Below are 14403 nucleotides of genomic sequence, written 5' to 3' on the forward strand. Positions count from 1 at the left end.
TAAGACAAATGTCTACCCTCACAGAGTATACAGTCTAGCTGAGGAAATAAAACACAGTAAAAGTTACTAACTGTACAAGAATGCTTTTGTTCACACTAGAATGCTCTCCTCCTCCTCTGGCCTCTTATTCCTATGCGTATTTTAAAGACCAATTCAAATGACAACTCTTTCAGAAATCCTTTCATGATCCTTCCCACTTCAGATTTCCTATAGTCCTTTATCTGTACCACTCTTGTGCTCTAATATATTGTCATATTCATTATTTGTGTTTGTACCATAATCCTCTGATATGCGCTATGAGGTCAGAGAACCATGCTATCTTATTTAAATTTTCTGAGAGGCAATGTTGTTTGTATATAGTACAGTGGAATATACATATATATATATTATAGTGGAATATACATATATGTGTGTGTGTGTATATACACACACACACACATATATATATACACACATACACACACACACAAACTATAGATTGAATAGTGGAAAGAGCAAAGGACTTGAAGCCTCTGATTCTAGCTGGGTAATCCTGAGCAAATTCACCTCACCTCTGAGCCTCATTTCCTCATCTGTAAAATTGAAATAATACTTGTATTACCCATTTAAGGGTTGTTGTAAGGAAAGTGCTTTGTAAATAATAAAGCATTTTATAAATGTATATTATTTCCCAAGCTAATTAATATAATGCTTTGCTTGTAGATGGTCCTTGCTGGTTGAAATGCTTTAATTACAGCTAAGTAATACAGATTTAGGTATCTTTGTTAAATACTGTTAGTCTTTTTCCTATCTGCAGTAAAGGCATTCTGCTTTTACCTAGGGTTAATTTGGTAGCCATTTTATGTATGAATGCAGCAAATCTTTGTAACCCCATATAGAACAGAAAAATAAAGTTTTTAACAATTCATTTTGCTGACAAAATGGTGAACTAGAGAGATAAAAACATAAACCTGATAGTCATGTAAGAAGTGAGCAGTGTTTCCTTCCTACTCCAAAGATTTCCCCCAAGGAGTTACTTATTTGTGTACCTATCGTCCAAGTGACTGAAGAATGAAGGCCCAGAATATCTTAACACCTCATTGTGGATGATTGCTTTATAATCTTAAAAATTCATCCAAATTACTCAACCTAAAAACTGAGTTGAGTTTAATGTGAATAGCTTGTAGTAATTGGAGAGGGAAGAACTGCAAACAGCGTGACATTTTAAAAATATCATCTCGTTTTTAAATTTTTCAGAAATTTTAAACACCATGAAATTCAGTTTGAACTCTTAAATTTCCGTGAGCCATTTATTGTCTCATTTAAAGAACATTCAGAATATTTTAATAGCTAAAGTGAACGGCCCTGTTGTCCCCCATTTTTCTGCCACCAAAACCTCATCTTAATCTGTGTGCCTAGTTTATTTGCTAATTGTCATGAGAAAAAAAAGTTCTTTGAGGTGCTTGGAAGAAAGGTGCTATCAATACAATAATAGTATTGTCAAATGGAATAAAATGGAAATAAACCGTAAATATTGTAAAAAAAATTAATTTAAAAATGATTTCCATGTTCATTTTAACCCAAATCGTATCTTAATAGTTGCATGTGTAAAAGAAAAATAAACAAATATGAACTTGATCTTTCTTGATAGTGTCCCTGTAAATGAAGCACCTGAATATAGGGGAGATGAAATTATTTGGAAGACTTTAAGGTTTAAAATTATTTGCCTGAGTATCATAGGGTGCTACTGATTTTTATCATTTTTGCTGTTTTTATAGCAGCCTGCTATGCCTTTCCTGTTTCCAAGATTGGGTGGGTCAGAGTTGAAAGTGCAACTCAGAGGTTAGCATTTATGATTTTCCTGTTAAGTTGAACCCTTAAGTGGAACTTCTAGTACCAACAACCTTGGATTACCCCAGCAATAGAGCAGATACACTTATATTTAACCGCTTTTGGATTGCATGCACCAATATTTAATATATGACAAGCCTTAAGTTTTTCTTAACTATTTCTTAACCGCTTTAAATATACAGCATTTTTATTTTTAATGGCCTGGAATTCTTAGACAATCTAATCATACCCTCCCTAGGACACCAAGGACGGTGAGCTTTGAAATTCCATTCCCCACAGCCCTGAAAACAGTGGTTTAAATATTTTCTAGGGCGAAGCTGGAGCTCCTAGTACTCGGGTGTGGGAACAGCCTAAGCTCCAAGAAGGTCGCCTGGCTGTCCGCCCACGACTTGGGAGACAGCAATGCAGATAAAGCGGGAACGTGCCTCCCTGGTCCTATGCGCAGGCGCACCATCCCTCCTCCCGGTGCCGGCCCCGCCCTACCCCGCCCCACCCCCTTTAATTTTCTCGAGGGACAGCGGCACTTCCATGGTCTCATGGTCTCCATTCCCTGAAACCTCCTAGCCATCTTTTCTTGTCAAGTCTCTGTCTATCCCCATGCCTCCCCTTTCTGACCTGCTCCTCGTCGCCCGACTGCCCTGACCCATCCTTCCCTTCTTTACTAGGCACAGCTGGATGAAGCACGACTAGCAGGCAGGGCCGGAGGCGGGGGAGGGGTAGCGCGAGAGCGTAGGCGGAGATCTCGCGAGGTTTCCGGACACTCCCCGAACGGGCGGGAGAAAGAGCCTGAGGCAGCGGCGGGTGCGTGATGCGGTCCGAGAAGGAGGCAGCCAGCGGGGCCGGGGGCTCTGGCGTCGGCGGGGCCGGGCGGGGATCGGGCGGCAAGGAGAAGCCGCCATTGCCGCCGCCACCACCGCCTCCACCTCCACCCCTGCCACCGCCACCGGCATCTTCCCGCGGAGGGACAGCGATGGAGATCCAATTCCGCCGCGAGTCGCCTCGGCGCGAAGTGGAGACACCTCCGACCGCCGTCGCGGCCTCGGGCTGCGGGGGAGGCGGAAGCAGCAGCGGAGGCGGCAGTGGCGGAGGAGGCGGCAGCAAGCCTCGGGAGGAGAAGAAAACGGTCCTGAGCAAGGTGGGGGGGGTGCCGAGAGGGGGAGGGGAAGGGAGGGGCGCGCGGCCCGGGGTCGGCGGGGAAGGGTCTCGCGGGGGGAAGGGAGTGCGCGGAGGCGGTGCGAGGGCTCGCGGCCCGGGAGGAAAGGGGAAGGAGGCAGGGAGGGCGGGCGAGCTTTCAGGACCGGGGAGAGCGCCCCGGAGCCCTGGACGCCGGCGGCTGTGGGGGAGGGGCGGGGGGCGCAGCCGGGCAGCCGCAGCCGCAGCGAGAGGAAGCTGAAAGGAAGAGAAGGGTGGCAGTAGGGGGGCGATAGGGGGTGGAGAGGGCGGTCTTTAGAAAGGCCCACAGTTAATGATATCTTTTTGTTCTTTAAACCAGCTGAGAGATCTCATACGAGTAAGAAGAAAATAGCCCCCAGAAAAGGGAGGGACCGAGAAGATGGGAACCCTAGGCATTTAATTCCTTGTCTACTGTTCTGCGTGATTTTTTTTTTTCCTCCCTTAGGGCAAGGTGGAAGTCACTTAATACATTTTTTTTTACTTATAATTTGGCTTTAAAATGAAAATCGAATATTGTTATCCATTGCTGCAGCATTGTAAAAATCTGTGGGTGGTGACCACTTCTTCCCACCCTCATTCAGCAGACAATTTAATTAACTGTGTTAGGGTCTGGGGACACAAAGACAGAAAAGAAAAGATACAGTCGTTGCCCTCTAGGAGGCAGAATTGTTCTATATCCTATGTATCTCAGTTCTAAGCTGACATCATACCTGTAGTAATTACTCCTCCAGTAGAATGTAAGCTCCTTGAAGGCAACTCTTGTTTCTTTTTTGTCTTTGTATCACCAGCATCTAGCATGTAGTTTGCACATAAGAATAGCTCAATAATAAATGTTTCTTGATTGATTGAATAAGAAGCTCCCACTGTTACAAATTTCAGGCTACCAAATGCAGATAATTCCCATCTCCAGTGAAAGGAGCTAAGCTCTGATTGTTAAATTGGATCTTGGAAGGCTGGCGGAGAATTTATACTCTAAAAATAAAAAGTTCTGAAAGAAATTATAATGTAATCTGAATGTTGATAAAGGAAGCAGAGTGGCAAATAACAGCATGAGCTGAGAATATGTTTTAAACTGATATGATGAACATTAGTAAAGCAAACAGACCCACAGTTGTGAAGAAAACTATACTTGAAAAATGGTCAATTCATGCAACTGAAAATTTTTTAAAAATATTAATGATGCTGTGAGAACTGAGGAACATATACCACAGAGAACCAAAATAATTACTTTATATGTAAGAAAATTTACAATGTAGTCTGGCTAGTAAAACAAAAAAAGAAAGCACAGTATTTCAGAGTTTAAAAGGACTTAGATTGGGAAGAATTATAGGGGATGTGGTGATCTAGTCCACCTTATACCAAAATAGGAGTCTCTTCCACAATATCCTGGACAAGTCCTTATCCATTAAGAGCTTGAAGTTCTCTACTACCTCCCAAGGTAGACCATCCTGTTTTTAAATGACTATAATTGTTAAGAAGCATCTTTGAGCCTAAATCTACTTCACTTCAACTTCTATTGCCTCTAGTTCTGCCCTCTGGCCTCAAACAGAACAAATCTAATCCCTCTTCCACAAAACAACTCTTCAAACACTTGAAGACTAAACTATCATATATCTTCTAAGTCATCTGTTCTCCTGGCTAAATGGCTCTGGTTGCTTCCACTGAACCTCCTATTTCATTCTTTCTCTTTCCCTTACCATCTTGATCACTCTCTTATACACACTGCAAATTGTCAGTGTTCTCCTTAAAATACCCCACATTGGACACTGTGTTCTTTCCTTGGTGGTCTGATCTCTTTCCTTCTCTTCATGCAGCCTAGAATCATACTGACTAGTCTATATGTTCATCTTACCCAAAGGTAGCATGTCAAAATGCTTTGCCTAAATCTAGTTATCAACAAATATGCTTTTTACTAGAATGTCTTCTTACTCTAGTCACCTAGCATTTTCACATAATGTAATGCAAATAAAATGCTTTTAGAGTACAGAGAATGACACTTTTGTTCAAATAACAAACATAGAGTATTTTTTGGGGAAAAAACACTTTTCAAAATAATCTCTAATTGATTCAAAGATTAAGGCATTAAAGGACCTTGGACAGGTTACCTAACTCTCTGGGCCAAAGCTCCTTTATCATTAAAATGAGGAGGTTGAACTAGATGACCTCAGAGATTACATATAGTTCTAAATCTATGGTGCTTTGACCCTGTAAAGGTCTTGAGTTGAATGGAATTTTATATATTATAATAATATATGTTATAATATATTAATGTAGATATACATTTTATATATCTTTCCAAACAAATAGAAAACCTAAATGACTAAGGGTACTATTGAGAATTAAGACTTAATACTTTTTGATTCAATGATTTTTGTGGAAATGTTTGTAGTCATATCCAGTCTGTACCTATTAAGCATAAAAAAGATACCTATATCTATAGCAGAGGCAATGCGGAATGGCGGATAGGGTGCTGAGCCTGAAGTCTGAAATCCCACATCTAATACTTAGGAGTTAGGTACCCTGGGCAAGTCATTTAAACTCTAACCTGCTGTGTCATATACTTAGGCACAGATCCTTCGGGTATTTATGCACTCTAATCTGTCATGGGACCTTCTTTAATCTTTTCCGTAATAATGAAAAGGTTATAGGTAGAATTCATTTCTTGAGAAGACATCTGAACCTCACTAAACACAATGAAATGTTTATTGAAGCAACATCAACAAATTTTGGAAACTAAAGGCCTCTCTGCCTTTTATCTCCTAATATAGTCTTCAACCTTTCCTAAAGTTTGTAGCTTTGATTAACTCATAATCTGGACAGGAGCTGAGTTTGAGTACATTTTATACGGGCATTAGAATGTAGTTGGCACTTAAGAAAAGTAGTAAGTTTAATATCTTTTTTCCCTGTATTTTTCAGGTAGTTATTCGTCGACTTCCTCCCAGTCTAACCAAGGAGCAACTAGAGGAACAGTTACATCCACTTCCTGCTCATGATTACTTTGAATTTTGTACAGCTGATCCCAGGTGAGGAGGATCTATTTTTCGACACAAAGAAGCCAAGAAGTATTGTCTAGTGATGAACAGTTACATAGATAATAAGAATTTCTACCCCTTCCTGTAATCCCTTTCATAACTGTTCACAATGTCATATATCACTAGATAGTGATTTGTTTCAGTTGTCCTGGAAGATATGGGAATGAATTCTTCTCCAATGGTTGAACCTCTGGTGACTAAAAACAAAGGTGGAATACTGCTAAAATTACTTTTTTTCCTTTTAGTGTTGTGAGTTCCCTCTAAACCATGACTTAGTAGATATTAAATTTTCTCTGAAGGCAGATTATAGAATATTTATCTCTTAACTTTATTTTGGAACAAAAAGATTAGAATTGTATCCTTGGCCATCTAATTTTTTAACATTTTAGGTGAACTTTTTATTTTATGAACATTTTCATGTGACTGTTCCTCAGAAAGCTTTACAAATTGACATTTTAATTTTTAAATTTAAGAAAGAAACTTTAAAGTAGCAAATCCGTACAGACTTCTTTTCTAGTGACTCTCCAGAAGCAACATGATACACATTGTACGCTGATTCTCGGTTGGAGCCATCGCAGCTGATTAGATGACCTTCACACCATTTTCTACCTTTGTAACAAGAGAAACAGCAGTGGGATTTTGAATCATCTTGAATGGCCAAACCTAAAAAAGCAATCAGTAAATTCCAGTCTATGTAAGAACATAACTGAACTCACAGTTCTCTTCTGACAGAAGCATCAAGGAAAATCTTGAGGGAAGGGTGTGATTATTCTCCTGTGGATCATAAGCAGAGGCCAGGGGTTTACTCTAAATATCCTAGATTCCCTTAGGAATTTGTTTTTTTCATACATTCATTTATCTTAACTCTTTTTGGGTATTTTTGATCTTTACTTTTTCTCAAGTATCAAGTTTTATAAATTGATTGCCCATTGTGTAAAGTAAAGTGGGTTTTCTATTTATCTTACCTTGCTCATATTTTAATATCCTGGATTTTGTTGAACAAATCTGGGTTTGCCATTTGTGAATAGCTGCAATCTTTACAGTCGGAAGATCTCTGATTCCTTAAGCATTTTCTAATGTATCTTCCATATCTTTGTGATCCTCAATCATTTTAGTTGTACACTTTGGATATTTTCTTGTTTTTTTTTTTGTTTTTTTTTTTTTTGAGATATGGCAATGTTTAGAACTGCCCATGTTACTGCAGATGAAAATTTAATATGGAATTAATTTTTAAGTGTAGAATAATATTTTGTTTGTTTCCAACTTACTGTCTACTTTTCTCTCTACCACCTAGCAAAGTGTTTTGCTGTTAGTATTTGTAATAAAGTATTACATTTATGCATTATACATTAATGTCTCCAACCTGATCTGTCTCTCACTAGGAAAATAGGTTCCAAAACAGTCCTTTGACAATATAAGAAATGTCTCACCTGTGGCTTGTGTATTGCCTAAGGATATCACTCCTTTTTTACCTTGAAAGGAGAGGTTATCGTTTGAAGTTTGGCCAAAATATTGACTTGTATAAAGAGGTTCCCCCCCTCCGCCTCTTTAGTGTTCTTACTATTAAAAATATGGACACTAAAGGACTGTGATTTTGTGACTACCCATTTTCCTTTACCTTCTCCTAAATTAACATCAGGATTTCTTAATAATTGGATGGCTGTATTTTGTGACCCAAAATCTAAAATCATGACACATTGAGTCAAATCATGACACAGCTAGAGTCAAAACCAGACTTTTCTTTTATCATGCTGTACCATAAAACATGATAATTCTTGTATTTGGTAGATTGGCACTTATACCAAATTTTAAATTCATAATTAGGTTTACTATTCTTAGTCTTATCAGTGTGAGTAGGGATTTGTTAGATGAAATGAATAAAAATGTTTCTAAGAGTTCATGAGAAAAATAAGAATATTGCTTTTTTTACTTCCTCAATTTGAGGTTGTATGTTAGATTTATATAATTTTGTTAGCATATAATTGTAATGTTTAGTATTTAAGTTATTTTCTAATAATATACAAAAGTTAATCCTTTTTCTTCAGAGAGATCTTTCACATGAAAATTCTATTTATTAGTTTTATTGAAGAGATCTGAATTAGGAAGTGGTCAAGATAATTATTGCCTTGAATCTTTTTCCTTATTTTTTGAATATTATACTCTAATTCATTTTATTATTATCTCTTCTTTCAGTCTTTATCCTCATCTTTACTCAAGAGCATATATTAATTTTCGAAATCCTGATGACATCCTTCTTTTTAGAGACCGTTTTGATGGCTATGTCTTCATTGATAGTAAAGGTCAGATCACTGACATTTTTTGATTTATTACAAACTTTGAGCTTATAAATGTTTTGCTGAAATAATTTTGATTTATAAATATTTAATATGGGTAATTCTAACATCTTAGAAGAGAGCTATTTTTAAAGAATACTACTATAAAAGGTTTTGTGTAATTACTAATTTAATTCCATCCAGAATGTTGGACAGTAATTTAGATAAATTAATGTCCTTGTGATTATGTGACAATAGAACCATGCCATCAAGTTTTTATAGCGTGGTAGTACCTGGCATTTATTTATTTATCTGGCACTTTTATCTGGCATTATTCAAGAATGTGGCATTTCTCATAAGTGAGTTTTCCAGATAATTGAAATGTAATTCCTTTAACATTAAAAAACACAAATTATAAACATTTTTTATATAAATCTTAAAATGTATTACATATTTTCCTTCTTTTGTAAGCAGAATAGACTGGAAATAATTTAATTTTTTGTATGTGATTAAGGGTTATCATGACAGCCTGCTCTGCTGTAGTATAGTGAGAACCCTTGGGGCAGTTGAAGCATATAGAGCTGTTTGACCCTATATAAAAAATAATACCAGCATGTTATACTTAGTGAATTCTTGGGTCTGCTTTTTATAGATTTTCTGTCTCTTTGCTTGCTCTCAGGCCATTTCATGTGTATTCATGTGTCCCAGTTTTCCCTAAAGTGATGTATGAGTAGCCCAGAAACCATTTTAAGGAGTAATAATAATTTGTCATTGCCATACAATTTTCCCTTTTTTCTTAATTCCTATCCTTCAAGTAGGTGGTTAATTTTCCTCACAAATAAAATTCCGTGTTTTTAAAAAGACATGTGATATAATGTAAAGAATATTGTGGCATTTGCTCCCTAAGGTCTGGAATATCCTGCTGTAGTAGAATTTGCTCCATTCCAAAAGATTTCCAAAAAGAAATTAAAGAAAAAAGATGCCAAAGCGGGGAGCATTGAAGAAGGTAATCTGTTTTAAAGAATACTCAAATAAAAATAGACTCAGTTTATCTGCTAGCATCTTCCAAATTTCTGAGAAATAATTTTTCATTCTTATTTACAGATCCCGAATATAGGAAGTTTCTCGAAACCTATTGTGTTGAGGAGGAGAAAATAAGTGCCAATCCTGAAACTCTTTTGGGAGAGATTGAGGCAAAGACACGGGAACTCATTGGTCTGTTTTGCGTGCTTTTTTTCCTTCCCCTTCTCCCTTTTATACAGATTTTTAGGTGCATATTCAGTTTTCTTTTTTATGGAGAAATAAAAATATACTGTTCAATTAGAAGCAATTAAGCATACTCCCTCTGACTGTGAAAGGCTGTCAGCTTAAAAAATCTTACAGTGTGGAAAATACAGGAATTTTCAGCTAACTGACAAATGGTAGAAAAAGTCATGAATAGTTCCAAATGAACATTTGTTTAGGCCTTTTGAACTTCCTATTCCTGGGTAGTTTTTTTTTTCATGCAAGGAAAGAAATATAATGTTTATGATGTATAAATCAGTGCTCTTTGAAAAGAGAATAATCACAGTAGCCTCTCACTGAAACAAGAAGTTTTTAACTCACCGTTGTTATTTTGCATTCTTTCAAAAGAGATGCATTGGTCAAACCTAGTAAACTAACAATTCTGATTTGACAATATGCTTTTGCCTTTCCTGTGGAAAACTGACAGTGTTGGGGAATATATAACTCTTAGTAGCATCCTCTTTTAGAAAATAAGTACAAGCTGTAAAGATCAAGTTATTTATCCTTTATTAGAAAGTTGGTGGGGGGAAGTTTACTTGAAATAAGGATTCTTAACCTTTTTTTGAGCCTCGGACTCCTTTGGCAGTCTAGTGAAACCTGTGAATCTTTTCTCAGAATATTTTTGAAATAGTTGAAGGAAATGCTAAATTTCAATAAGAGGTTAATGGAAATAAAGATGTAATTGTTTTCCTATCCAGGTTCACATAACTTCTGAAATCTTTCCAAAGACCCAATGGGAGATCCCTGGACCCCAGGTTAAAAACCCCTGACTTAGAGTCATGTGCGCTTCAAATCCAGGAACAATATGCTTGCAATTAATTTTCAGACTTGCCATTTAAGCATGCATATATAGTTCTCTTGTTTCTAAAGATCTTCAAGTAACAATTTAATTGGTTACTATTTCTTATTAATGTTGTATGTTAATAGCTTTAAACCTAACACTAATGATATTTGTCTCTTTTCCATTAAAACAAGGGTGACTAAGAAATAGCATTTGGATCTTCCTCTTGGTACTGGAAATGAATTTAGTTTCAGTGTACTCTTACATTATTCTTTATTGTTCCATACAAGCCTCTTTCAGTTTAATTAATAAAAGTTTTTCTTGATCTGCTTGCCACATACTCAGCATTATGTTGATCCAATATGAACTTGCTACCAGTCCATCCCAGGGTGAAGAATAATTAAATAAATGGCAAACAGAAGGGCCCAGCAAAAAGTAGAACCTCAGAAGAAAAGTTTCTTATCCCATATAGTAAAACTGAGTGATTGGTTGAGATTCAGAGGTCCTTATGTGATTGGCACTATGCTTGTTATGAGGATCAAATGAGTTAATATATGCAAAGTAATTTGTAAATCTTGTTAAGTGCTGTGTAAATGCTGGTGGTGGTGGTGGTTATTACTATTGACGATGATCATGAAATTGAAACAAAATATCTTTAGAACCTAATGATAATTTGTTTAAAAGTTTTCTGTTTGGAAAAACGGGGGGAAAATGTAAATGTTTAGCATCGTTTAATTTATGGAGAAGTGACCAAAAGACTTTGGCATCATCTAAGAAACATAAGAAATCTTACATTTAAAATTCATATTTTTTCTATTTCAGTAATTTTTCTGTATGACGGGTAAAATTATCCCCAATCTTGAAATTTGAAAGTAAAGAAAGTCCTAAATATAAATTCTTATCTTCCATTCATTTGAGAATTACTCCCTTTTGCCTCTCTGTGGTCTTTTGTTCTGTTTTGACCTTTTTCAGGAACTCGGCAGAATTGGCTTAAGGAATTGGGAAATATTAGGAAATCTAGATATCAGTTAATTATGATACTAATTAACTTTGTCACTGTTAATGAAAATATTTGGATAATCTCCCATGTTAGAATAAAGTATCAAGAGAAGTGAACAGAGAGGGGATTATTTGAGTTAATTCTGAAAATAGAATATTTTAGGCTTCTTTGATGAAGATGCAATTGAAATAGAACTATCTATCTTTAAATGTAAGTAAGAAGATTAGCCCAAATAATAAATTTGGAGGCTTTGAAATATATAGTAACTTGAGTCACTATCATGTATAGTACCCTTTTAATTGGCTTGTCTGCCCTTCTGTATGTTTGAAAAATTCTAAAAGGAAAGGAAACAAAAGTTATTTGTAAAGACCTTTTACTTTTCATTTCTTCCTGCCTGTTCTTAAAATACTGCTTTAAGTGGGGTGGGTCAGGTAAAAGATCATAAACTTTAATTCTTGCTTCTTTTTCTACTCCAGTGCTAACTTTTCCTTTTAAATCCATTATCTATACCCAGGTGCACACTCAGAAATCCATTGACTTTAATGATAGTATATCCCTAATGGAATTGGACTATTCTCCCTTTCTGTTAATCTTTTTTCTACATATTTAAAATGGGATTTAATCTTATTACAGATTGTTCCTTTTTCTTAAGGAATTTTTATGACCAAGTGTGGAAAATGAGTATTAAATGATAATGTCACTATAATCATATCATGTAGCAATTAAGTGTCCATCTCCTTCCCTTGGGCAACAAATATCATAATCTCACAACATTTATGTGTGCACTGTAATAGAAAAAAAAAAGATTGATGGGCTACATATTGAGAATTGGCACATAAGTCACAAAACAAAGCCATATGGGTTGAAAGTCTTGGTCATTTTAGCCTCATAAACCAAATCCTGAAAAGACGTTGCTCAGTCTTGTGTCTCCCAACAGGCCCTGTCACTTCTTTCTAAATAAGGTCCATTCAGCTAGTTGTGTACTGACTAACTGGCATGCTTGGGTGACCTTAGTCAACCTAATGCATACCTCAGCCTACAGCCCAAAACAGTGGGGTTCTTTCATGGGTTTGTGGACCTCTGTAGCCCATTATGTCATGCATGAAATTTCAGGGAGCACCAATACCCCAGTTAAGATTTCATTTAATATGCACATAATAAAAGAGTACCACTTTTCTAATAATGATTCTCCTGCTTAACTAGGTGATATAGTGCATAGAGTTGCTGAATTTGGGGTCAGGAAGACTTTAGTTTGAATCCTGTCTCAGACACTTAATAACTTTGTGACCTTGAGCAAGTCACTTAACTTCTCTTTGCCTCAATTTCCTCATCTGTAAAATGGCTCTAATAACAGCATCTACCTCACAGGATTGTTGTTGCAATTCTTAAAGTGCTCTATAAATTCTGGCTTTTATTCCCCAAAAGGCCGAGGGGAGAATAACTAGGAGATTTATATGCCAGAGTTGCTTTGGTTGGCTCATTTTGACCTGGATCAATTTGGATCCTAGGAATACCTGGGAATTGCCTAAGTTAGATTGCTTCAGAGATATTTTTCCAATTGGAGATCCCTGAGGCTACCCAGACCTGCTATAGAATGGATCTAAACAATCTTCCATATCTTTTCACATGTCAAGAATTTGATTCTGCAGAACAAGAATGAGTCATCTACTCTGACTTGAAACAAATGTCTGTGGTCCTACTCTGCTATGGATTTGTATTCCCCGACCTTCACCTAAACCAAATCAAACTCTACCTCTAGGGTGAGGGCTTGACATGTTTCCTGGGACATTCATTCCATAATGTTTGGTACTTTGTGAGACACTACTGTTACTTGCAGTCATTAAAAATATTCTTCAAGGTTGGAAGAAATATTCCAAGGTGTGTATTTTTTTATGTGGTTTTAAAAAGTCTGAGGCTGATTTATTAGAACATACAATGCAAGGAATTAAAAGGATATATATATATATATATATATATATATATATACACACACACACATATATGTAATAGATGTGGAATTATTCATGCTGTTTGGAGAGCAGAAAAGGAAGATCCCGGGGGGGAAAATAATACGTATAAAGAACAAATAAATATATTATTGCCTAATTGTGTCCTTAAAAAGAATATTATTAATAAGCACCAATGTCCAAGTTGGACACACAGGTGATGCATGTGTAGAACGATTGAGAAGTCAATTGCATTTTACTTTATTTTACTGGTATGTTAAAACACTAATAGACTATCTCTGCTATCTCTATAATTATCACTGATAATTACCATAATTGCTTGACCTAGTAGTGAATGCTAACCAACATTCAGAATATGTTCACTCTTGAGATAAAATGAATAGCACTGTTTAATGCTTATTTCATTTAAATATTAAAGCAAATGCAAGTTTTTTTCTAAAAGACTACTTCTTTTAGGAGTTACATACTACATCACAATTTTTTGTGTTTTAGCTAGAAGAACAACACCTCTTTTGGAATATATTAAAAATAGAAAATTAGAAAAGCAGGTAGGTTTTGCTTTTATCTGATGAGCAACCTTTCTGTTTCTGCTTACTTTTATTTGTACCATTTATATAAACAATTTTCCACGTCTTCAGAGAATTCGAGAAGAAAAAAGGGAAGAACGAAGGAGGAGGGAATTAGAAAAGAAACGCTTGAGAGAAGAAGAGAAAAGAAAACGCAGAGAAGAGGAAAGACGTAAGAGAAAAGAAGCTGAAAAGCAAAAGAAAATTGCTGAGAAAGAGATAAGAATCAAGGTAATTTGGGCGGAGATCTTTTAAAGTTATTTCAAAAAATAATATATTGTCTAGTGCCTTGTAGTTTTCAAGGTGTTTCTGTATGAACACTACTGATCCATAGTCATTAAGATATTGCTTCAAATAACTTTTGTCAGTAGTTAATGGGTTAGTACCTTGCTCCCCTTGTGACCATTGGCATACATTTAAAAATAACTAGGATTAGGGATGCTGTTGGGGGTGTGTGTGTGTGTGTGTGTGTGTGTGTGTGTGTGTGTGTGTGTGTG

At 36.4% G+C, this 14403-nt stretch overlaps 1 protein-coding gene across 1 annotated transcript in view; it reads left to right on the forward strand.

Moving 5' to 3' along the window:
- Positions 1-2339: 2339 nt before the first annotated feature.
- LOC114046278 (regulator of nonsense transcripts 3A-like) overlaps positions 2340-14403 on the forward strand; it is a 20978-nt gene continuing 8914 nt past the window's right edge. The window contains exons 1-7 of the mRNA XM_027866569.1: positions 2340-2965; positions 5920-6026; positions 8229-8335; positions 9216-9314; positions 9413-9523; positions 13833-13888; positions 13979-14137. Of these exons, the coding sequence (XP_027722370.1) occupies positions 2639-2965; positions 5920-6026; positions 8229-8335; positions 9216-9314; positions 9413-9523; positions 13833-13888; positions 13979-14137 (966 nt within the window). The 5' untranslated portion in view covers positions 2340-2638. The remainder of the gene's footprint in view (positions 2966-5919; positions 6027-8228; positions 8336-9215; positions 9315-9412; positions 9524-13832; positions 13889-13978; positions 14138-14403) is intronic.

The sequence above is a fragment of the Vombatus ursinus genome, unplaced genomic scaffold, assembly GCF_900497805.2.
Source record: "Vombatus ursinus unplaced genomic scaffold, bare-nosed wombat genome assembly UNPS02014781.1, whole genome shotgun sequence".
Classification (NCBI taxonomy): Eukaryota; Metazoa; Chordata; class Mammalia; order Diprotodontia; family Vombatidae; genus Vombatus; species Vombatus ursinus.